The sequence below is a fragment of the Ictidomys tridecemlineatus genome, chromosome 5, assembly GCF_052094955.1.
Source record: "Ictidomys tridecemlineatus isolate mIctTri1 chromosome 5, mIctTri1.hap1, whole genome shotgun sequence".
Classification (NCBI taxonomy): domain Eukaryota; kingdom Metazoa; phylum Chordata; class Mammalia; order Rodentia; family Sciuridae; genus Ictidomys; species Ictidomys tridecemlineatus.
Genome location: NC_135481.1, coordinates 58,029,650 through 58,056,863, shown reverse-complemented (window position 1 = coordinate 58,056,863; position 27,214 = coordinate 58,029,650). Strand labels below are relative to the sequence as shown.

At 35.0% G+C, this 27,214-nt stretch overlaps 1 protein-coding gene across 1 annotated transcript in view; it reads left to right on the top strand.

The window, feature by feature from the left end:
• Kcnh5 (potassium voltage-gated channel subfamily H member 5) overlaps positions 1-27,214 on the top strand; it is a 293,603-nt gene that overhangs the window by 219,169 nt on the left and 47,220 nt on the right. Inside the window, exon 10 of the mRNA XM_078050022.1 lies at positions 10,590-10,786. Coding sequence (XP_077906148.1) covers positions 10,590-10,786 — 197 coding nt within the window. The remainder of the gene's footprint in view (positions 1-10,589; positions 10,787-27,214) is intronic.

Here is a 27,214-nt window from a genome sequence, read left to right as displayed (position 1 = left end):
AAATGGATGGTTCTAAAAAATTCTAATTAATCTTTTTAGAAAATAAACATTTAAAAATTAAAAGGCTTAAAGAAAAAAAATCATATTTGTAGTTAGTAAATGAGCCTCACAATAACTAAAATATCAAGTCTAATGACAAATTTTGACTTTAATATTTCTTACCAAAACTTTTGAAGTGTTTTTGAAGTGTATTTTCAGGACCATTGGAAGTCTGATTTAAAGTATCAATAGTTATTTATTAAACACTCATTGTTTTATGATCATCATTACATCAAATCATTTTTTTAATCTTGTGAACTAAGCATTGTGGTTTTCTTACAGTTGAAACTGAGACGTAATATCAAGTGACTCACCCTAGATCACACCAAGTAAGGTAGGCATGGGTTTTGAGTCCAGATCTCTGATTCTACATCCATGCTTTGAGCATCAAATCATAAAAATTATGCTTTGATAACAGGAATTTTTGGAGAGTATTATGAAATTGTACAATTGTTTGGCTTAGTCTGAAACAAAATCCAGAGTGCCTATATTACCTTTATCAATTTTTTTCCTTTTATTTAAAAAGATTTCTCTAATAACACTGCTAAGAACTGTATCATAGCAGTATGTATGACAAAAATCCTTCACCAAATGTTGTTGGAGAAACTGGTCAAAGTATAAGCTGGCTAAGTCAGGTACTAAGTATCTAAAAATGTGGGCTTCCTCCAAGTGACTCGTTTTCCACTAAAGAGGTATTTAAGGCTCAAGAGAATGTGAATCTCATGAGCCCTAGAACATACAATGGAGATATTAAGTTCTGCTTCCATCTTTCATTGGAGTCATAGAAGAGTTGACAGCCCAATTAAGTAAGTATGAAAGCAGATATTAATCTTTTAAGAATGTTATAAGGTAACAAGCATGGCCACAAATTGTTTGCAGGTGGAATCCCTCTACACAGGCCTCAGGACTTGAGTCATCCTTTTTTGCTGGCATCTTTGTTCTTTTCTAAAGAGTCGATATTATCTCCACAGGCAGGGCCTGGGTATAATTTGGTGAGTTTGGACATATGCAAAACTCATGATACCATCACTGCCATTAAGGTAATAGACATATCCAACACCTTCCAGAGTTTTCTTGTGTGCTTTTAATTTTTTGTGTGTGTATGTGGTAAGAATACTTAACATGACATCTGCTTTCTTAACAAATTATAAAGTTCACAGTACTATATTGTCAACTATAGGCTCTATGCCATATAGCAGATATCTATAATTTATTCATCTAGCATAACTGAAACTTTATGCCTAATGAACAGCAAGTTTCCATTTCCTCTATTTCTGTTTCCTGGCAAGCAATATTGTATTCTCTGCATATATGAGCTGGACAATAATAGATACTTCATATGAGTGATATCATGTGGTATTTGTCCTTCTGTGACTAACTTGCATTTCTGTAATTTACTTAAGTTACTTTTGTAACTTCACTCAATATAATGCTTTCCAGGTTCATCAGTATCATTGCAAATGGTGAAATTTTCTTCTTTTTAAAGATTCATTAATATTCCATTATGTCTATATACCACATTTTCTTTATCCATTCATCTATTGATGGACACAAATTGCATTTATATCTTCATATTTTGAATATTTTTATAATGAACATGAAGGTGTAGATATCTCTTTGAGATTCTGATTTTAATTCTTTTGGATGTATACCCAGCAGTGGGATTGCTCACTCAATAGGTTAGAGTGAGTGTTAGGGGTAGGATGTCAGAAGCATTAATTCAATGTTGTGAACAGGATAATCATTGTTTGTTTCATGTGACAGATGCAAAAATTAAAGACTTGATTATAATATGAACATTATTATAGGCTTCAAATATAATTTATTTCTTATAAAAAGAAAACAATAGTTTCAAGATGTAACTGATTTTCAATTTAGTCTTTTGCTTGGATTTCTTTTTTTTATAATATCCTACTAACATTTATAATACAGTGCTCAACTTGTGATTCTCAGTCTGTTTAGTATCATTTCTTCCATCTTCTTAAAGGTAAATACCACTACCTCTTAATACTTTTTTTTATTTCTACTTAATAAAAGAAGGAGAGTTTTCCCCATTCTTTGTATAAATAAGAATATATGAGCTAAATTAGTTATTTTATTTCTAGTAAAAATGAACTATTATTTTGTTCAAAATGCCTTTAGTTTTTAATTCATTATAACTGTTTTCAACAGAATGATTTTGGATTTATATCACTAAAAAACTGAAAGACATAATTTTTAAATGTTTTAAAAGCTTTTATTCTATCACACATGTATAATTTCTTAATGATTACTCTTTTGTTCTTTCTATTCCCTCTTAAAAATATTACTTTATGATACCTGTAGTTTGATAATAGTCTATTTAAAATAATATTAAATAATATTGCTTAAAAACATCCTGTTAGGTGGAGAATGACTTTTTGTGCATATGTTTTTATATTTCATCTTTTATAAGAGCCAGCTGCAATATTTACTTATTGCAAATGACTAACAAAGTGAACATAGTCAGGTCCAATATTTTCTTTGTAATTTTCTATTTTATCTACCTGTTATTGAATGTAGGGTATTGAAGTCCCCTAGTATTGTGATATTGCTGTCCACGTCTTCATTAATATTCATGAATATTTATATATTTAAGTGCTCCGTTGTTGGGTGCACATGTATTTATAATTGCTATGTTTTCTTGACAGATTGACCGCTTTATTATTAAATAAGGAACTTCTTTGTCTCTTAGAGCAGTTTTGACTTGAAGTCTGTTTTATCTGATTTAAGCATAGCTGCTTCTATTCTCCTTGGGTCAATATTTCATGGAATATCTTCTTCCATCCCCTTACTTTCAGCCAGTGAGTGTCCTTAAAATCTAAAATGGATGGGTGGTAAACATTATATAGTTAAATTTCATTCTTTTTTTAAATCCCATTCAGCCACTCTATGTCTTTTGATTTCATTGTTTAATCAATTTACATTCAATGTTATTATTTTGCTTTTTGTATTCTGGTTATTTTGTAGCTTCTTGCTTCCTCTCTTGTTCTCTACCTTTATGATTTAGTGATCTTCTGAAGTGCTAAGTTTTGATTCCTTCTCTTTCCCATTGTGTATCTGCTCTATATTTTTGCTGTGTGGTTACCATGAGGCTTATATGAAATATTTTATAATAGATTATTTTAATCTGATAACAAATTCAGTTGCATAAAAATTCTCTAGACATTATCCCTCCACACACAAAATTTATATTTTTATTGTTAAAATTTACATCTTCCATATTATATATTCATTAATAACTTAATAAAGTTGTTTTCATCTATTTCGAAGTTTAATCTTCAAACTAGAGATCTGAAAAATTTACACACCACCACTACAGTGATGAACTATTCTGAATTTGATTATGTATTCATCTCCACTCCTGAATGCATTCTTTCAAATGTTTTCATGATTGTATTTTTCATCCTTTCCTTTCTGGTAGAAGAACTCTGTAAGCTTTTCCTATAAGACAGATCTAGTAGTGACAACATCATAATGGATAGAAAACAACTGAAAGCTTTTCCACTAACATAATATAAAGCAGTGAAGCACATACTCACACCACTTCTTTTAAACATAGTATTGGAAGTACTAGCAAGAGCAGTCAGAAAGAAAGGGCAGGAAAGAAGGGCATACAAATTAGGAAGAAGTAAAATTATTCCCATGATCCTAAATGTAGAAAACCCCAAAGATTAAACAACAAAACAGGTAAAACTAATAAATGAATTCAGTAAGGTTTCAGGATACAAAGTCAACATACAAAAATCAGTAGCATTTCTATATATAAGTAATGACCTACCTGAAAAAGTAATTATGAAAACATCCTATTTAAGATATTATAAAATGTAAAATCCATAGGAATAAATTTAACCAAGGAGGTAAAAGATTTATGTGATGAAAACTTTGATGAAGGAGATAGAAGAAGACAAATATGTAAAGATATATGTGTTAAAGAATTGGAAGAATTAATACTGTTAAAATGTATATATTCCACAAAGCAATATACAGATTCAATTTAATCCCTATCAAAGTCTCAATGGCATTTTCACAAGAATAGAAAAAAATCCTATGATTTGTGTGGAACCACAAAAAATCTTAAATAGCCAAAACAATAGTGAGAAAAAAAAATATCAAAGTCGGTGGCATCATACTTCCTGTTTAAAATTGTAGCGTAAAATTACCAATAATCAAACAGCATGGTACTGGCATTAAAAATAGAAGATGGTGGAATGAATTGGACATCATTACCCCTAAGATATGTATGAAGACATGAATGGTGTGGTTCTACTGTGTGTACAACCAGATATAAAAAATTGTGCTCTATATGTGTAATATGAATTGTAATGCATTTTTGCTGTCATATATAACAAATTAAAATTTAAAAATTACAAATTAAAAAAACCTGAGATAATAACAACAGAAACAAACAAACAAACAAAACAAACAAACAAAAACCCCAGAAACAGACAGATGGAGTAAAGAACCCAGAAATAAATTCAAATATACATAGTCAACTAATGTTTGACAAGGACATTTAGAGGAACCAATGGGGAAAGGATGATTTCTTCAATAAATGGTCCCAGAAAACTAGATTTCCAAATGTAAAAGAATGAAATTGTACCCTTATCTTACACTATACATTAAAGTCAAAATGAATTTAAAAATCTAAATGTAAGACCTGAAATCATTAAATTCCCAGAAGAGAGCATAGGACAAAATGGTCTTGGCATTGGTCTTGGCTATTATTATTTGGATATCATACCAAAAGCTCAGACTATAAAAGCAATATAAATAAATGTGACCATATCACACTAAAAGTTTTCTATACAGCAAAGGAAACAATCAACAAAATGAAAAGGCAATCTATGGACTGGAAAAAATATTTGCGAACCACGTATCTGATAAAAATTTCCTATGTAATATTTATGAAGTCTTACATCTCAATAATAAAACAAAGAAACAAAAACAACAAATAACACTATTTAAAAATTGGCAAAGGACCTGAGCAGACACTTTACTCCAAAGAAGACAGAATGCCAATGGGCACATGAGATGATTTTTAGCATCATTACTTATCAGGGAAATAGAAGACAAAATCATTGTAAAATATTACCTTGGGCTTATTAAGATAGTTTTTATGAAAAATTCAATACATAATAAATAGTGAGGGTGTGGGGAAGAGCGAATCCCAGTACACTTAAGTGAAAATGTAGATTTGTGCAGCCCCTTTGGAAAACACCATTGGTATTCCTAAAGGTGGAATACCACCTTACAAAGACATCTACTCCCATGTCCATGTTCATTGCAGCATTATTTACAACAGCCAAGATATGGAAACAACCTAAGTGTCTGCTAATAGATGAATAGATAAAAAAAAATGTGGGAATATATATAGCATGCATGTATGAGTATCATTATATAGGTGACATGGAATATAGAATATTATTCCCAGGAGGACATTTTCTAAGTTGAATAAACTAGACGCATAAAGAAAAATGTTGCCTGATTTCATTTATATGTGGAATGTAAACAAACAAATAAAGGCCAAATATATAGAGATATAAGATAAAATGATGGTTACCAGAGTGGAAGGAAATGGGAGATGTAGGTCAGCAAATAGAAAATAGCACATATATACAATGAAGAAGTCTAAACAATCTGATGTACAGTATGAAAATTATAATTGATAAAATTGGATTGTATTAGAGATATTTGTTAAATAAGCAGGCTTTAACTGCTCTTGGCATGCACACACACAGACACATACACAGTAACTATGTGAGATTATAGTTATGTTAATTGCTTCACTATAGTAACCATTTTACTATCAGTATGTACCTCATAGCATCATTTTATAAATCTCAAATAGATACAGTACATTGATTAAGTCCACAGTGCAGAAGAATCATCAAATATAGCTATTGTTATACCCACATAAACATAGGAATCCTCGAAGTAGAGTTCAAGTGATATTTTTTTGTTAGGGACCTGTTGGGTACGTTAGTTAGCTATTCTCACTGATGAATAACTGATTTTTAAATATTTATTTTTATCCATGTCATTAGCTCACAAAATAACATGTCTCACATTAGAAAACAACAAATGCTGGTGTAAAGTCAACACTATAGGGGACCATAATCCCCAAACATACCATAATCTGCATTACACCTTAAATTGTGCTGTAACTCTGTCTCTGGTATGTCTTTAAATTTCCATTTTCCTACTATATGAATCTTTAACATTAACTTCTATTTTACAGTCCCATTTCCTGTGGTTTAGCAGTGACATACTTCATAAGACTTGATGCAAAGAAGCGAGAAAATATAAATAGACCAAACAACAACTTTCATGTTGAGTGTGAGATTTTCTACTATTTTAGGCCTTTGAGGGAGGTTAGTTCGCTCAAGCTCTAAAATGTTTATAGCTGAGACTACTTGCACCCAGCAGGAGCTGACCTAAAAAGCAACATCAAATATTCTATAGTCATGAAAATGAAAGGAGTTCCTAGTTCTGAAAGTATGCAAAATCTTTGCAGTGAAGAAAAGGGTGCTTCTCTATTCAAAATTCCATCATGCATAATCCCACATCTTTACAATGGTAACATGCCTTGAAGGACATTAGCCCCCTTTGCTGCACCGTTAAACTAATTAGTTGACTTACAAGTCATCTATCTCCCCAGCAGTGTTATAAAAGTTCTTATGAATTGAGAACCTATTAGGTGACTCAGAAATTTGGATAGAAGAAACCTATTTTGAAATGACTGATCAGATTAATATCTAATTTATATATTGCATACTCTAATGGAAAGTTTATGCCAGAAAAATTAATATTGCTTATTTTGAAAAGTTAATTCAGATGTTAGGATTAGAAGTATTCACATCTGTTAATTTCGATATGCTTCTATAAAGTTTTTGGAAGAGAAGCCAGGGATAAAGTTTATCATGAGCTAATGTTCTAGTTTGTTATTGTTTTTTCCATAGCATGGATTTATTTCCTCATTATACCAAAAAGATACATAATTTAAATTTCAAAATTTTGTTAGAGACGGGGAAAGAATTTTAATTTTATCAGGTAAAATACATAAGGATATATTGATTGCCTGTACAATTAAAAAGGTCTATATTGCTAAGGGGAAGTTACATTTATACATTGAGTTTCTTTAACCTGTTAACGATTCACTTTTAAAAACCAATGAATATTTGTTTGCTATTCTGCTTATCTATGCAAATATGTTATGAATTCAGTGTTACTAAAATATGTAAAGAAAAATATTTGCTATTGTAAAATAAAGTTTATGCAGATTCATTATAGAAAATTTTGGAAAACAGAAGTACAAAGAAGGAAATCAATAAACTTATCACTTGAAGTCAGTTGCTATTATTATTTAAATATATTTTCTTTTAGTCATATTTCTTTTGGTTTTTCTTTCAATTTATTGTCAATTGACAAATTAGTACTAACATACCATATATAACAACATAATTCTAACAAAATATACTTTGTATCTATCAAAATTCTTAAGAAAAAAAGAAAAGGTATATTTCTTAATTGACAATTCTTTTAGTCTTAGTACTTTAGTTTCATTATAGCTTTCATGATAATCATATAATCCTTTGTATCATTTTTTATTTGACATTATAACATAAGCATGCTATTTTAAAACATGTTTTAATTTTGTATTGATACTTTACATATTTTTTTGCAATTTTCATTGTTTTGGAACCTATAGTTTCTTTTTCTTTTTTTTCCCAACCTAGGGTTGTGATTACTAACATTACCATAAATGTTATATATATTGGTTCTACTTTTTTGATTGATTTCCAGAAATGAAATTACTGAGTCAAAGGCTTTGATTATAATTAAAGTGTTCCATACGTGAGAATCAAATAGCTGAAAAATAATGAGCAATTATACATGGACCAGAGATTGTATTAGAATTGGTGATTTGAGAAAGGGTAATAGGAATGGATTATAAAGAAATGTTTCTTTTTCCACCCCTTTTAGGAAAAAGAAAAAGGTTTTAAAAAAAGCATAGTTTAGAAAGAGTAACAATGATATTAGATGGAAAAGACAAGTAAATCAAATCAATATTTTCAAAAATTGTTTTTTGGGGTAGCATTAGGTACTATGATAATATAATAGTTATTAATCTTTGCAAAATAATATATGCAGATTGTAAGACAGACCTATCCATTGTCCCATAATACACAGAGATTTTGCCATTGTAATGAATCCCGTGCTCTGTGTGTGTGTGTGTGTATATGTGTTTTGGGGGAAGGTACATAAAATGAGATTATATTGTATGTATTGTGTGATACTATTTTATATAAAGTGAGCCTTCTCCCCATCACTTCTTAAAATTGATGCTATTTGGTGGCTGTCTGATATTTCATATTTTCTTTATTCTTTGACCTTTATCTTACTTCGTTTTATTGAACTATACTAAATGTCACTTCACTGAACATATTTGTAAGTAAATTTGGCATTTCTGATTATGCAATTAGAATAAATACCTATAATTGGAATTTCTATTTCAAAGAGAATGCCATGTCCAGATTTCTGAAATTCATCCTTGTTAGAGGATGTGGGGTCTGTCTTTTAAATTTCTATAGTAAAGTCTCCCTTAGGTTACCTTGATGCTGTATAGTTCTAGAGAACTAGAATTGAATACAAGATCTCTAATGCTCCTTGGACAAATGTGTGGGTTTTAATTCATTGTGTCCTTCATCAGGGTTACTAACTATAAGGAATCTTTGGAGGGTCCTGAAAGAAATGACTTGCTCAAAATTAAATAAACACCTATGCTGGGTTATTTTATGCTCATGGCATGATCACCTGGTAGTTTTAACCATCTTGATAGTACGTGTGTTTCCTCCTTCTACCCTCTAAGAGTACCTCTTACTGTTGATTCCCAAGACCCATGGTTTTCTGCCTCCTAGCTGCCCATGTGGGACATCTTTCACTCAACCTCCCTGTCTCTCTCATTTTTTTCCCTCTCATTTCTCTGGTTACACTATCTTCCCTCTCCCTTGGTGTGATTGTTCTGAAGGATTTTATCTTTCTTTTTTTTCCCCCATTATTTCTGATTTCAATTGGCTTGATGATAACAAATATTTGCTCATCTCCATGACTGGAGCACAGAGAGAAAACAATCAACAGAGTGTCTCTAGGAAGATTTTTTTTTTCCACTTGGGTTTATTCCTCCTGTCTTTTCCACTTTAAAACTTCCCCACAGAAATCAAACAAAGAATGTCATGGGCTCCACTTCGGGAAGCAGGAACTCTTGGGGAACTCCCTTAGCAGACAGGCATTTGGGGACCTCTGTCAGCCTGCTTTTCATTCCTGGTGACCAAAATACCTGACAAGAACAAGAGGAAAAATTTATTTTGGCTCACAGTTTCAGAGGTTTAGTCAGTGATTGGCTGCCTCCATTGCTCTGGCCTGAGGTGGGGCAGAGCATCATGGCAGAAGGGCATGACAGAGGAAGTGACTCTCCAGTGCTGGCCAGGATCAGAGAGAGTGAGGAAGGAACAAGGGGGACAGGAGATAATCCCCAAGGGCATACCTCCAAGAGACTTACTTCAAGTAGTCACACTCTGACCAGTTACCATCCAGAACGGTAGTGCTTCAAATTCTTAATCCATCAAATGGGTTAATGCACTGATAAGGTTACAGTTCTTATAATCTAATTATCTTACCTCTCAACATGCCTGCATTAACATAGGAGTTTTGGGGCGACACCTCCTATTCAAACCGTAAAAGGACATTTGAATTTTCCTCGTTCCCTTTGCTTGGACAGCTATATCCTCTTAATTTTGGAATGGTGAATGCTTTAGTTTAGACCAACACCAGATGTTACTCTGAAATGAATAGGTGATTTGTGTGATTTTAGCAATTTAAAAAGTCATCTACATTTGAATATAGTGTTGTATTCTTTATGAAAGATTTTATGGGATAACAAATCTGTTCCTCCATGTTTATCCCAAATCAGTTTCTTAAGCTTTGGAATTGTGTATGGGGAGCTCTGAATACGATTTGGCTAAGTAGAAGGGCATCCTTTGGGGACTAGGTCATGGTAAGTTTTATTTGGCTTGGAGCACAATACCTAGTTACTGAATAATATTAGTTTCAGATTAATAAAGGCTATAATACAAGCCTTTACATATCACATTTTATTGTCATCTTAACTAGAAGGAGTGGAAGAAAGGGTAACCCTTAGAGGTAACCTTTGTTGCTTCCGCTCAGAATAGGAAAAATTAAGGTGGCAAAAGATAATGAAATTATTTGTTAAAATGAAATGTTTTACTTCTCTCTTAGATAACAATTATACATGACTCTCGAGGTTCCCATCAAAAACTCAATTCAGGGTGATGTTGTTCTACTTGTTTAGTGAAAGTGTTGTACATTGTTATACATACATAGGTGGGATTGTACCCTCAGCTCTAAATTATGTTAAAAGACCATTATCACACGGGAAACTGGAATTTCAATAGTGAATATAATAGGAACTGCTGTAGAGATTTGAATTTGTATCTTACACTGTTTTCCAGGGAAAGGTGATGTGTTTGGGGACATCTTCTGGAAGGAAACCACCCTTGCTCATGCATGTGCCAACGTCCGAGCCTTGACGTACTGTGACCTGCACATCATCAAGCGAGAAGCCTTGCTCAAAGTCCTCGACTTTTATACGGCTTTCGCAAACTCCTTCTCGAGGAACCTCACTCTTACTTGCAATCTAAGGAAGCGGGTATGTTTTTAAATCTGCTTTCCTGTATTAGTACCCACAGGGTTCACATGCTGAGCAATGGAAAAGTTGATTCATTTTGCAACAGTACATCCCCATCAATATAAAGTGTTATCATTTTCTTTTTATATATATTTTGTTCAGTTTTTAAGGGAAACTGATGCCCTTATTATATGAGTGAATATTTGAGTCTTTATTATTTCAGATGTAAAATGAAAAACAGCCTCGAGGAGAAACAAATGAATCATAAACTAACAATGACAGTTTTTGGACTTGATAATGTAACCACAAAATCAATATCAGTGTCTTTTACGTTATTATATAGACTCCTTTAAAGCTGGGTAAGGTTAATCCAGCTGGTTGCCTATTTTACATTCCCAACCCTCTTAAACCATCCTTCTCATTTAATAATCAATTCACAAAGCTTACTCCCATTAATCCTTTCAAAGAACACTATCTCAAAAATTAATTAGCCACTCTGACATATTCCAACAAGTACATATAGGAATCCTTTATTTTGTACTGCTGCTCCAAATTTAATCTTCATTATAATTTTCTTTTTTTATTGATGAGTGTGACACAAATTTAATTTGCATAAAGAAATCTCCTAGCTATGATTTATAGGTCATTGGGCATTGACTGGGGCTCTTTTATTGCCAAGAAGGAAACACATGTTTGGATAGCTGCACTTAAGGAATTTCATCTAAAATGATTGATTCTTTATGGTGAAGTATTTTGAAATAACAATCCTTTCTTTCCACTATCTCTTAAATAAAACCTTCTCTGTAGTTAACATAGAGGGGGAAAAAAGTCAAGAGACAAATTAATGTCTATACTGTAGCAACATAGAAATGAACATCATTAAATCAACTTGATTCCTACTCAGGGTTCCAAGAGGAGACAAGACCAGCAGGAGTAGTATTTGTACTGGCTGTGTTGCAATATCTGATCTATATTTGAACGATAGTTTCAATTTATGCTTTTGTCAATAGTCATCGATTGAGCATGCAGAACCTGAGACAAGTAAATAGCTTAGAGAACACAAGAACTAACTTCAGATTCCCTATACTCAAGAAGCTTCAAGTGTGAATATGATGTGAAGCACAAATAATTGAACATTGAGGCGGTGATGAGAAGCCAGACAACAACTACATATGGACCTTTCTTTGATTGTTTGTTAGGGAGTGCAGAGTCTCTTTGGACTACCATCTATTTTTTGCAATGACAAGTTCCTGGTCTACAGGGAGCCTGTTAGGAATCTGAAACTATATCCTAAGTCTGTCCAACCTAGAATCTGCCAGATTTGAAATCTTCTCCCTTCCTGCAAGATTACCAAAACCACTATTTTTTGTCATTCCATCTTCAAGACCAACCTCATTTGTCATTGCCCTCCTGAAAACATGTTGTTTACCCTGTATCTCCTTTGATGTTTATAATAGTCCCGTAAAATAAAACAGGCAGTTTTACTTCTCTCAAAGTACAAGAGGAACCTTAGGGCCAGAGGGATTAATATTACAGACCAACCAATATATTTGCAATGGTAGGTTGCAAAAAAGGACAATTAAAACAAATCACCCACAGAAAATAAAAAATGAATGAGTCAATCATAAGCCTCTACCTCCTCTGTTTCTCTTACAAACACACAAACTCTCTTTCTTCATTGGTCATGAGGGCAGAGTGCACATGCCAGTGTGGCTGCCTCTGAGAGAAACCAGGGAGAGACAGAAAATTTGTGCTATTTTTTAATAGGAATTGGGACTGAGCTGCCTGTCTCCTTGGGTACAGAGGTGCTAAGTGACATCAAATGGTGCCTTAATAACCTGTTCCCTAGTATAACTGTGTCACTTTTTTAATAATTCTAGCCCTTCTGCTCTTGATGGATTATTTCAATAAGTGGGCAAATTGTGGGCACAGGGCGTATTATCAATGTCACTTTATTCTTAGCAAAATAAAAATAGGAGAAACTGTGAAAAAATATCTTCCAAGGACCACTAATATAAACTATCATTTTGAGAGCTTATTTTATATGCCCCCTAAACTTCAACATATTTTGCATACAATAATCTTATTAAATATCAGCAACCCACAAACAAGGCACTGTGGCCTCCATTTCATCTATGAAGAGGTGGAAGTTCTGAGACTGGGACAGATAGTTGCCAAATAAGTATGGGATGGTGTTTGGATTTGAATCTATCTCTGACTGATTCTCTGACTGTTTTTCATTCACTTTATTCCCATTGATTTATTAATAAAAATATCTTGTTTTTATTGCAAAAAGTATTATAGTGCTGAATAGTTGTTTTGAATTGTATAATCAAAATTATGTCCTTGGTATGCTGTTGACCCTAACTATCATAACCACTGATTAAAGCCATGTAAATGGGGGAGCAAATTGTGAACCATATTTTCAGCCACAGTGGATTCCAGCTCTAGCTATATAAGTCTTTACAGTGGCTCGGTGGAGAGGTTTGTATAGTGTGCAGTTTTCAGTGGCTGTTGGGAGAGAAGGGACAGTTCTTTAGCTGCCTGCACTCCATCTCCATTAAGGAAAAATGAGATGCTTGCTATGAACATGTAGCTCCCCTTAACTATCCTTAAACTCCTCTATATCAAAGTTCTAGAGATCTAAGTGGTAATTATATCCAAAATAAACTAGAGCAGAGTTTGGCAAACTTTTTGTGTCAAGAACCCTTGTAAATATTTTAGAATCTGTGGTCCAGTCTCAATTCCTCAGCTTTGCCATTGCTCTGTGAACACAGCTGTTTTAGTCACCCAGGACAAAATGCCATACACTGGTTGGTTTAAAAAACAGAAATTTATTTTCCTCAGTTCTGAAGGCTGGCAAGTCCAGGATCAAGTTACCATCCAGTTTGGTTCCTGGTAAGGGCTCTGTCTCTGCTTTGCCGATGACTACCTTCTCACTGGGTCCTCATATGAGACAGGAGAAAGAAAACTCTCTGGTGTCTCTTAAAAAAGCACCAATCCTGTCTTAAGTGTTTTACTCTCATGACCTCATCAAAACCTGTTTACCTCCATATCCCATCGTATTGGGTGTTATAGCTTCAGCATATGAATTTGGGAAGGAGGACAAAATTTGGCCCATAGCAACAGTCATAAAGAATGTGTTAATAAATGAAGATGGTTGTATTCTAGTGAAACATAGTTGACAAAACAGGTAACTACCTTTGGATCTTAAGTGCATAAACTGCCGAAAAGTTGGAAACTGGAAATTAAATGGGGATGACAATGGGTATACAAGGAGAATTCTTTCTTCATTACAAAGCGAATCTCTGTTACTTACAACCAGCCAGATGACAATCATGAACAGACAATACCATACCGAGAGGAGCCAGGCAGATAGCCAGTAGGAGGGAGCGAGGCTTATCATTGCTGTGGAGACTTGAGTGTTCACACTGTAGAAGGGGCAGCTGCTGCTTGCTCTTACACAACTGAAAATACCAGCAGAGTGTTTCTTGGTCTTCAGTTTTTTTTTTTTCCCCAGAGAAGCTAGAAGTATGAATTTTTATGTGAAATCATATTAGTGTGGTAATTTGGCTAATTTTTTAAAAAAAATTCTATGCTCAAAAAAATTGAAGGAAGTCAAGTAACAAGTCTACTGGCGATTGGTCCAACAAGTTGTTGACCTAAACCTGAGATTTTTTTTTTTTTTTGAACCTGGAGACTATAAATTTGATGAGAGAAAATACTATATCTTTATTTGATCTAGTTTATTACTGAAATTTAGCTTTTCCCTAAGTTATGGAAGTGGTAACAAATTATAGTGTTATTTAGAAGTGCTAAAATAAATCATATTTTCATATTATCTTGTATGTATTAAAGATACCTTGAAATGTTTATACTCATTATTTATAAATCATGTTCGTTATTAGACCTGCTGCTGCTAGATATATTACTGTGTTAATAAAACACGTGTATATTATAAATTAATTCAAAATATTTTGATAACTGAAGTTCAAAATAATGTGCTTCCTTTGCAATTCTGTGTATTTTATTTTGTGCTTTTAAAACAACTGGTCTGAGAAGAGGTTCATGGGCCTCACCAGACTTGAGGAGGTTAAGATCTCTGTGTAAGTGCCAGAAACTAAACTGAGTTGAGCAAAGGTTGCTATATTTTTTCAATAATAAGAACATAATTCCATAGTTTCCAGTAAGTTAAAACATATTTAGAAAAGGCATGAGAGACAAAAAAGTCAATACGCTTGCTGACTTTATTCATGTATTTATTTACTTAAACAACTCAAGATACCATTTCCTGGAATGACATAATGGTGTTTACTCAATTGAGCACCAGACCTCAGGTATGGGTCAAAGAAGGTAAACAATCTACCTAGCACAAGTGATGACTAAATTTTAAAGGATTTTCAGTAGACTATATTTTTTTTCTTTTTGGTGGTGCTAGGGATTGAACCCAGGGCCTTGTATATGGGAGAAAAGCACTCTATCAACTGAGCTATATCCTCAGCCTTTTAGTAGACTCTTAATAACTGATATACTTCTGCTTACTCTGCCTGATGGTTACACAGTGGCATTTGCAATCTGTGTAAAAAGTGACCACGATGGTTGCCCTTTGAAGTCTTGTTTATGGAGCCATTTTGGGGGAAGTTGGATTTCATGATAGATCTGTGGCTCGCTGTGCCTAAATGATTATTTAAACATTGTGACTTATGTGCAACATCTACTTTCCCTCTAGAAGTGTGGAATTTTGATAAGTGCCAGGTGGAAAATGGGTAGGTGACCTGTTCTAATAAATAGGCACTGAGTGCCTGATGAGTTTCTGTGGTAGATAACATTTCACATGTGTTCTCAAAACTCTTGCTAGAGGAATTGGGGAGTGAGCCCCTGAAGGCTTGTGCCTGGCTTCCTCCACACTTCTCCCATGTGCCTTTCTCCTTTGCCAGGATTGCTTTGTATCTTATGTTGCAGTCAGTAATGGCCTCAAGTATAACTCTATGTCAAATCCTCAGAGTTCTCCTAGACAATCATCCAGGCTGGAGGTATGCTTGGGGACCACCAATACACCATTTATAAAGGTTAATAAGAAAAGTATGTTCTCTAAGGTCCTCCAATCTGCAGATATATTTGTGATTTTATTGGAAACCTTTTTTCATAAAAGATGCAGAAACTTACAGACATTATGTTTTATGAGTATAAGAAAATGAACCATTTAAAAATTTGTGGGTATGTTTGTCCTTGAGGCTGTCAAGAGAATTCCATTTCCTTGAAGCTTAAAATAAATGTTGCATTAGCACTTATGGCTACATTAAGCATGGCTGAAATTTTGAATTATTTCTGAATATTTTCTTCACTTTCAAGATAGCAAGAACATATTTTACACCAGATTGACTATTTAAATAGGATGGGTGAAGAATTTTATCTGCTATTTTCTGTACATCTTTGAATGAGACACTTTGTTAAAATGGGGCAAAAAAAAAAAAAAAACATTGGCTGGCTCACTGTGTATACATCGATATACATCCATCAAGCTTCTACTACAGGATTCTGGGGTCATGGAGGGAAAAGGCCTAGTTCCTGCTCTCCAGGAACCTACCAAATAGGCATCATGAAAAGGTTACAATCAGGTATAAAGGGGGCATGAAAGAGATGAATCCAATTATCTCTGGAGGTGAGAAGGAAGAGGTCCAGGAGGTGATGATCACACTGAGGACTTTCTAATATTAGCAAGGATCTCAGAGATCACCTATTTTGATTTATTTTCATATAGATGAAAAACATCGAGACCCAGACAATTAAGTGATTTGCTCATATCCACTTAGTTAGAGGCAGAGCTAGGACTTGAATCCAAGATTTTGGAATCCCATATTGGCAGTATCACTACTGTTTCACTTAGATTAAAAGCCGCTTTGTAGAAGATTGTGAATAATATTGGTTGTGTCTATTTTTAATAGGAAATAAGAAAGATATGAATTTGCATGTGATTCATGGATTTATAGATTGATTTTAATGCTTTTTACACTGTGGTTCAGGATAATACTAACATCAGTATCAAAACAAACAAGCTCTAAGTGGTGTTTGGAGTCTGTGAACATTTCTCCCAACTGAACCAGTGGGCGTGGTGTGGCATTGATATGCTACCTGCATTGTGAAGCATCTCATTTGAGTGAAAGCATGTACCTTTCATTTCAGTATCATTCAGGAAATATTGGTGCATGTGACAAATAATATCTTGCAGAGAATGTTGCATTCTGCTCTTCTATTTGCAATCATTTCAATACTTTTAAAAACTGCAGGCTGCTGCACCACTTAGTAAATGCATAGAGAAATTCTCACATCAAACAAACTCACTCTCTTCACTTTTGTATTTCATTTTTAAAAGACATTAGCACTTTCACATAAGAAGCTATGACAATATTGACAAATTTATCTTCAAATAGTAGTTCAAATATGAGTACTGTAAATATTAGTTGAACAAAGAAAAAAAGAAAGTTGGGTGAGAGAAAGGAGGATAGGAAAAAACCCCAAGAGTTTTCATATAGAATCTAGAAAATCTGATACTTGATTGTCAACAGTTAACAGGTATGGGAATGACCTATTGTTAGGGCTAAGAATTAAGATGACTATGCAGTCAATTCCAAAAACTCAAAGAAAAAGAATATTCACTAAAATTTGAAAAGGAAGAAACTAACTAAGATTAAAGAATGTTAATACAGGCTAAAGTTGTATACTAGACTCGACTCCCTTTTAAATATGGCTATGTTATATTGGCAGATATAAACCTCTTGTATGGTTCCACATTGAGTGATCATGACCAGAGAATGATCATGCTTTTTTACTCCGTGGCTCTGACGAATCTATCACTGGTGCAGTCAAAATGACCAAGTCAAATGGCCCTAGAGAAAAAGTGTCTAATATGTTTACAATTGTCATGGAGTGGAGCCCAATGGACATCAATCAAAAATAATGCCAAACTAACACTTGCCCTTTAGGTTGTGATCTCAAAGAAATGCTCCATTTGTATGCCCCAGAGACCCATCTTGTTCTAGCTCTACAGTTAGATCAAACTTCTTGGCACTGAACAAAGTGGTACTTCTCTGTACCACATAGTTCAAGACACAGGCTAATTGGGACCCCTAAACAATATTCATTTAACTCTTGTATTAGTTTGTTTAGGCTGCTATTTAAAAAAACCATAGATTGGTACTTAAACAACAGAAATTTAGTTTTTCACAGTTATGGAGGCTAGAAAATTCCAAAATTAAGGTGTCAGTAGGGCTGGTGTCTGGTGAGGGCTCTGAGTCACAGAAGCTTACCTTCTTAACGGTGTGCTTTCCTGGCCTTTCTGCCAGTGTTTGTGCATGGAAACTCTGGTGTCTCTTCTTACAAAGATACTAACCCTGCAGGATCAGGATTCCATTGTTATCACCTTATATAACCTTAATTATTTCCATGAAAGCCCCATGAGGAGTATATAACCACACTGGAAGCTAGACCGTTGATATATGAATTTTAGGGGGATACCAAAATCCAGTTCATAACAACCTTGTTTTATTTTTTTTAAAATAAAATATGAAGGAATAACTGAAAAATATTCTAAAACCAAAACGTATAGCTGAGAGTCAGATGTGGTGGTGCATGCCTGTAAAACCACTGACTACGGAGGCTGAGGCAAATTCGGGGACATTCTCAGCAATTTAGCAAGGCCCTCAGCAACTTAACGAGACTGTGTTTCAAAACAAAAAATAATAATAAAAAAAGGCAGGGGATGTGGCTCAGTGGTTCAGCAGCCCTGGGTTTAGTCCCAGAGTACAAACAAAACAAAACAACATATAGTTGAAGTAGGTCTGCTTTATTGGTTGTGCAGCAGCAGCGTTCAATGTTGGTTTTTAAGATAGGCAGTGCATAATTGTCAATGCTAGTGAAACATTTCTAGACTCTTGCAAGGATTCCCATTAAAACTTAGAAAAAATGTCCCCAGAGAATGACCCAATTCAGATTATAAAATGGAAAAAACAGATTGTAGGGATACTTGTAGAATCCCTCTCACCCTTAAAGCTGGGCCCCTGTTCTACAGACGGTGCTATTCTTGAGTCAACTCAAGTCGGCTGGCCTCACAGAGCAGCTCAGCACCAATCCTGCCTGTCATTTTTAAGTGGTAAGAAATGGTGGTTCAGCTGCATTTTTTCATTTGCACAATCTCAGAATTGTTTTCTTCCCTGAAAGCATTCTTATCATGGTGAATCCAGCAGCCCAGAATGTCTTATTTTTTCCCTCTTCTGTGCACAATAAAGCATTTCAGCAGTGATTACCTTTGACGAATGAAAAACATACTGGAATTGGACATTAAACCTGCCTAAAGTCCTAGCTTGGTGTGTGTGGGTTTCAGATTGTGTAGATTTCAGCATTACAGATACGCATCTTTAGAGAAATGGTCTAGGAAAGTGACAGTGGGTGTCCCAGCTTTACTACTTTGTCTGTTCTCCTCCATTCCCATGATATATCAGCTCAACAAAATACGAGACCTCCTTTATTCCACAAATCTGGTTTTTCTTCAAAAAAGGTATGACTAAAACATTGTCCACACTTAGGAAAAAGGATAATGTGGCTTCTATACAACTCTGAAATAGTGCATATACCTATGCTTTACTTCTCTCCTAGCACGAATTGTGGTACTTTGGCTTCCTATTTGCATTTTTATTTTTCCAACTAAAGGACTGAATTGCTTAAAGCTGGTATTTTCTATAATTTTTTGATTGTGAGTGGCCAGAATGCATCTTCTATAAAATCGAATGAATGAAGTGGTGAATGAGTGAAATGTGAGTCTGTAGGGCTGTCCAGCAGTTTTTACCATTAGTGACTGAAATAGTCACTGTCATCTAGAGAAAAACACATGATATCCTTGACAACTCTGGCAAAGAGCCTCATGAAATAGGATTATGAAAATGACCATTACTAATTAGTGTTAAATCACGATTAGAGTTAACTTCCGATTGCTGCTTCTAATCATTTGTGCCTGCAGGTTCTGCAGTCCTGCAGCAGCTTGTCTGCTGCTTACAGGACAGTGCAGCAGTTTTGACATCAGTGTGGAGTGAGTTAAGATCATCCAACGTCAGGAGCCGTGATGGCCAGAGTAGTGCCTTCTTCCCTTGCTAAAGGACTTTGACGAGAGGGCATGTTCTTAGTTTCCTCTGAAGCCTCTGCATACCACACTTGAATCTTGAGCGGAGAGTAGTTATAATTCTCCTTATATCAACTGATCATCAGGATTGCAAATTCCCTTTGCTTTACTGGTCCTACTGACAGTAGCTCTGCTCACCTGTTATGGTTTGTAGAACCTTCACCTGCAAAATGATGCAGCTTGCTGCTTTGCTCTTTATACACCACGGACATTATCTCATTGGAGCTTGAAATCAATACTGTAAGGGAAGTGAGCTCAGAGAGGAGAGGTGACACGCTCATGACCACACAGCTGATAGTTGCTCTGAGGCTCCAGCTTTGGTTTTTCACCTCCAAGCTGGCTCTTATTCCAGTGATGGGGGTAGCAAGTGGCAGACCTTCAGCAATTCTAGAAGTTTGTCATGTGCATTTAGATGAAGCAGAGACCTAATTATGGAGTCTTCTGCGCCCTTAAGCTGCTTCTATTTAGGGCTCTCTGTTGGTCTGCTTCCAGACAGAATAAAAACGTTTCCACATTTCGTTGCCAGGACAGGACAGGGGTTCACAGATCCTTCTCTCTTCAATATGCCTCCCAAGCAATTATTTAAGGACTGAGCTTCCCCAAGTTTCAGAGAAGGGGCTAGATTCAGTAATTTACTAACACACTCCACAACATACTCTCTGTTGTAGGCCAGAATTCTTTTTAAAACTAGAATTTATTCTTACTGCAGGAAAAGATGTATTTTAGTAGAAAACATAAAGGAAATAACAAGCCTCTAATGGATTGAAAAGTATCTAACTAATATAATATTCAAATGTAGACATTTTATAAATTATTTTTCTTAGGAATCCTGGATGTATCCAACAATTCAGTTAAAGCGTTCATTTTCATCTTAGGACTGAATTTGACCTTATAATGTTGCTTTTTCTAGGACATCATTTATAGACACCAGGCTGTTCATTATGAAAGTGTCTACTTCTTATTCTTAACAATATTGATGTGGAGCCACTGAGAGCATGTCACACTATCTTAATTTAGAGGAAAATATTCAAAAGGATTTGAAAAATTCAAAAGGATTCGAATTAAAAAAACAAGGATTTTATTAATGTTAAGACCAAAATGTGCATACTATTTGCTTCCCTAATGATTTTTGGTGTTGATTTGAATTTAGATCACACAGACTTTTTCAATCTTATGTCTCTTTTTTCCTTCTCTCTTCTGGATGAAAAAGTCAGTGGATATTTTCTCTGTGGCAGAAAGTATAATGTGATATGACAATGTCTAATATTAAGTTTGAATCTTTTTCAAGTTTGAATCTTTTTCAGGACCCGTTTTTTAGGCAGAGTTCTTCAGTGAGTTCCTCCCTCCCTGATCCCAACATCTGAATTTTGCCATGCAGTTTGTCACTAGGGGGGATTTCTTCCCTTCACTTTTTGAGCTGAATCCAGTGATTCTGTTGTTTTTTTTTTCCCCTGTCCTCTGAGGTATCTGAGAAAATATAGAGCTCAACAGACAGACATGTATTTGAAAACCTTCCATGCTGTTTTTTGAGCAGTAGCTTTTAAAAGTTTATAAGGGCACAGACTTCAGAAGCATTCAGTTATTCCAAGAAGAATTAATCCAGATGTTTACAGTGAATCCAGTCAGACTGTTGCAAAAAGAAGTAAAATAAATATTATAATAATACATATGAATGTCATTGGAATAGTGAGGATCCTAGAACATTATATATGTTTTGCAAATGAGGACATAGGGCTGCTCTGCAGTTAGTTTGGATTTCCTAAAAGTTGACTGTTCTGACCAAACTAGCTCTGATTTCATTGACTGTCACTTTCTTTTCTTCCACCTGGGAGGTGCATTTCATAGATTTTGGCATTCCAGTCAAGTGAGCTTTTTCCAAAGGAATCAAATCAAGCGCTTCTGCTAAATAGCCAGAGACACTCGGATGACCCAAGGAGACTACAGTCATTTCTCCTAGAGAAAATCATTCGTTTTCTGCCTCTTCGTTCTGAATCAGGTTACAGTCCATTCACCCAACACGTTTAGAAGCTGACATTTGATTTCACTGGGGTTTCATCTGTGTCTAAAGTTTTATCCACTAGAGAGAGATGTTATGTGTAGAAGTTCAGCAGAGGCACAGTCCCTTCGGAAGCTCACAATCTGGAATGGAGACATCAGTGTTAAAACTGCTAATTCTGCACATAAGAAGCTAGTTTCCCCTAATAGCAGCACAACAGGAAATGTGAGGCATTGGATCCTGACCAGGAATTTGCCTCCTTCTTTTAACCAGTACATTAGCAATACTTGAGATACGATTGTGAATACGTGATATTTCAGGCACAGTAAATGGCACATGTAGTTAGAAAGTTTGTTTCCCATGACAGGAAGTTATAGACCTTCTCTTGAGCAAAATAATGTTCTTAATGCTCAGAATTCATAAACCAGGATGCTCAATGACCCACTTAGTCATCATAGAGTGTGCTAGTCCACAGCAAAGGGTCAGCTGAGCCAGCAAAAAGTGAGTGGGAGAGGGTCCAGCCTGCAAATGAGGTTGACCCTCAGCTTATTATAGCCACAGTCTACAACTGAGAGTCACAAAGTGGCTTGTTGCTGAAATCACACACTAGAAGGAATTTCTCTATGGGCTTTTGGGAGTAAACATGGGGACAGAAAGCAAAGAAAAGTGCCTGACTGGAGCTTGCCCCCTTCATTCTAATCCAGCTATCTTTTCCAGAGTGTTTGCAAAGGTCTTCATACAGACTTTTTTCCTCTAGTGTAAAAGTAGATTTGGATTGGGTAGTTTAGTAAAGCTGAAAATTCAGTTGTTGGGTTTCCAAGCTATTTTACTGAATACATTTCTTTAGAGGGCTATTTTAAATTTTGAGCCAGCAATTCTATGGAGGTAAGTAACATTAATGAGGCATAGGTAGTTTTGGGGCGGGTGTCTCTAAGAATTCAGAAATTCAACCAATTCAAGCCCAATAATTGAAAAGACTTGCAAAAATGTAATTATAGGAAATATATCCTATTCTTGGAAGGTAAAACAATTTTACTACACGGAATAGATTATGAGATTTGAACATGTAATTTTTGAGCCAACTTTGTAAAACAAATGTTATCAATGTCTCTCTGTTTTGCATAGTCAATATCCATGCCCCAGAAATCAATCTACACTGATGTCACAAAATTTCAGATTACCCAAGCATTTCTTTCATTTTGTTCTAAGCCTCTTGGGGAAAATGTGCCCAATTTGAAAACTGCTACTGTAGTTTATCTTTCTATCCATGGGAATGTTCGATCCTCAGGTGTACTCTGACTTGTCAAAAATACAGCTGATTAATTTGGCACCAAAAGATCTGAGGTGCTTTAAATATGCTATCCAAATAACATCAAACTAATATGGGTGACCATAAAGACAAAATTCAACCATTCATATAGCAACAAAAGTGGTTATTTTAACTGGGAACAAGGGCAAACGTTCTCCTTTAGTCAATTAAAAATACTTTTGTTCTCCAAACTAAAAATTTGAGATAGCATCTTTAAAATATGGAACAATAGATTTATGAAGATTTTGATTAACGTAAGAGAACTTGGAAAAGAATATATTCTACAAGAAAAAACTCTGTGTCCTTTAAATGACTTTTATATAAAAGAAACAATCACCTTATCCTAGGACTTCTGCTCCTTCCTTAAGGATCAATGTGGCCAATTTTTTTTTCTGTCCTCCTCTGCATGTGCCCCAGCCACACAAGGCCTCTGCTTTGCCATACTCCACAACATCATTTGCTTAGTATTTACTGTATGTTGCTTTGCAGGTTCTGCTGAACAGGTGCCCTGTCCCCAAACACTGACTGATAAGCCCTTAAAGAGGCATGTCTCTTATTCCTTATATCCCACTGGTCTATGTAGTGACATTTGTTGATTGAATGGGTAATAATATTGTAAAATTCATTAACTTAATGCAATATGCACTGCTTCCTTTCTGGTGATAGAATTTGACACACATGGGAAAGTAAGTACTGGGAAGTGAATAGTAAGAAAAGGAGAAAAAGGGGTATGAGATTTATTATATTTTTAATTCTGAAAATCATGGGGATCATTTGGAATGTATGTTTAATAAGAAGTTTCAGAGATCCTATTTTATAAAAATTAGTTATTTGAATAATTGAAAATAATAAATTTAGACTTGCTAAGGAATTACTATGAGCAAGTACATGTCAATTAGTTGAAACTAGTCCAAAAACAGTATAAGGGGGCATGATGACATTCGGGAGTCTCTGAGAGGTACCTGAATTCTTTCTTTTCCAGTCTTGGGCATTCCGTTTGGAATGGATCTTTCGTTGTTGTGCTGCTGAAGGAGAAGATGTGGAGAGGATCTCTCACTGCATCACCTCCTTTCTTCTAAACGTGTAGCAAGGAGAACTTACATTCAGTTCAGAAATAGAAACAACCCTGATGTCAGCCACAGTCAAAGGCCCTCTATGCTCTTTCCTGGAGAGTGTACCAAGTTCCCTCCTTGTAATGACTGGAGTGCTGGCTTTGGGTTCAAGTATATGATCTTGGCACTTGAAGTTTACTCACTAGGCTTCAATTTATACATCTGCAAAATGAGATTAATAATGGTTAATCAGTATGCATGAAGCATCTGTAATGCTAGATATTTTTTCTAGAAATAAAATACCTAGAAGTGAATAAAACAGAAGTGTTCCCTGCCCTTGTGGAGTTTAGGGTCTAATACCTACCTCATAGAGTTGTTGGCAGTATTCAGTCTAAAGAGACCATTCCCTGTAAGGTCTTGGTGAAGGTTAGCACTGAGGATGGCAATGATGGTCATCATAATGGTGATGGCAAGGATGTATTTCATAAATAGCAGTTCCTGACTGGTGGTCAATATCCTCTCCCAAAGTACTACTAGTAAGAAAAGGTCAGGATGTGATCTCAGTATTACTGGAGTCTGTCAGTGTTTGGTGATAAAGTAAGGAAAATGTAAAAAATGCATCCAGGTCTGATCTCTTTAGAAGATAGAATCCCACTCTTAAAAGCTAAATGTATTATTTAGTGGCAAGAAATTCTGTATACCATAATGGAATGTGCTAGGATTTGCATAAATGCTTGCCCAGAATAATCTTGCATTTTCCCAAAGGAAATGCCTAATCTTCTGGTAACACAAAGCAATATCAAACTCCATTTCTTTCAAACCTTCACACATTCAGCATGACCTCCATTTGGGGTCAGATCTCCAACTATGGTCACTCACATTTGATGAAAAGATTTGGCTAATGATACATCTTAAGAGAACAGGTAGAGATTAGAATGTTCAATTCAGGTCTTGGGACTTTTAGTTTATGGATTACATTTCTGTAATCTACATTAATGAGCAAACTCCTGTGCTATTTTGCTGCCTATACTAAGATAAGCATTAGCCAATTGAATTTCATCTAAAGCTTTCACTTTATGTTCTCAACTCATCTTGAATTATGTCTGTCATTTGGCTATCTCAGCTCCAAGCCATCTCTTGAAATAGTGTCTTTATAACTATGCCCCCATGGCTACAGAAAGAGAATTATCACATAAATGTGTTCTTCTTAATAGGACGCACTCGGCAGAAATAGTAGACAAATGGAAAATGCTTTGCCAATATGTGCTTAGTATTCATCTAGTAGTTTTATGAACCAAGAGCTAAGTTCACTTTGTTATTTACAACTTCAAGCTAAATTTGAATCGTACTTTTATTTTGCTATTTACTTATTCCAGTGGTGGATATTAAACCCCAGGTCTTGCATGTGCTAGGAAAACTCTCTACCGCTAAGCTGCACCCCAGCCAATGGATTTCCTTTTAGAAATAAAAGGAAGGCACATTTTACTTTCACAAAGTTTTAAAGTTACCCATCCTTTGCTGTTACAGCATATTGGAGGACTTTATTTTTTAAAATATTATTTGACTCCATTTATTTACTGATAAAAGAACGAAATAAAGAGGCTACTGATGTGGGAAGAAAGAGAAATATTGCTTCAACAAGCTCATTCTACTTGTTAAATTTGTCAAAGAAAAGGTGAACTAAAATCTTTTTTTTTCTTTAATTCCCTGCAAGAAAAACTCGCTCCTTTTATTCATGTCTGACATTTCATAGTAAAGGTAAAATTCATTTTTAATGAAAAATATTCCACAGGGTTATTAATTAAAAGAAACACAGGATGAGAGAACTGTCATTTTAAAAGAGCAACTCATGAATTATAGAAAGTCTCCAGTCAAAAATACAGCTCAGTGAAGTGCTCCCTAGGGTGGGTGGCTGGTCTGCCAGTGGAAATGACCCCTTGTACCCTGCTTGGTCCCTGTGTCACCTGGGCATGAGACACTTTTTGCACCAAAGCCCTGATAAATTTAGAGAACTAGTTCCCCCAGCGTGTTACTTAAGTTTTATATAATACTTCTAATTTTTGGTCCATGGTTCTCACCTAACTGTAAACTACTTGAGCTCAAAGACCGTGAATATTGTACTCATGGCACCAGGAGAAGCATTTGTGCTTTAATGTTATTTATTTATTTATTTATTTATTTATTTATTGGCAAGTGAGTGACTCATCTGAGTGTTCTGTATTTGCAAAAGGGCTGATTATAGTTTTCACATGGATTTATAGTTCCCTAATACAAATAATATCTGGAAGGAAGAGTTAAAGAAGACAAACTTGTTTAATTAGTTGAAGGAGAAACTAATGGCTATAAAAATCAGCAGCAAAACCAAGTTGTGAAAAAATTGTGATGTACAATTTTCCTTTGGTGAGTTCACATTGCTTTCTTCCCAACTCCTACAACTTCTAATCTTGCCTGTATTCCAGTACCCATTGACTTTTGATACTTGGAAATTCCGAGGTTTATGCTAATTCTTCCCATTATATACATAGGGAGTTATAGACATTTGAGGGGTCAAAGGTATAGAACCCCTGGGACCATCTCATATTTTGAACCAATTGTAATATCAGAATATGACAGTTATTTCTGCTAAATCTTATAAGAAGGTGTAGCTTTAGTGCTGTATCTAGTGATCTTTGTAATATTTTAGCTCTGAATTAGGCAGAGTTACCATACAGGCACCAGTCTCGCTGGGTAACCCTTTAGTAGATAGTTACAGTGGAATGTATCAACTCTGTAGGGAGTTGGCTTCAAAAGCCAAGAGGAAGTGACTAAGCTAATTTTTTTTTGTCTAGCCTCAAAAATCAGAATAGTCACCCCCTTGAAGAAGAAAGTTAAAGACCAAGGGAATTGTTAAGAATATCAGCCTTGTAGAAGTACCTCCTTA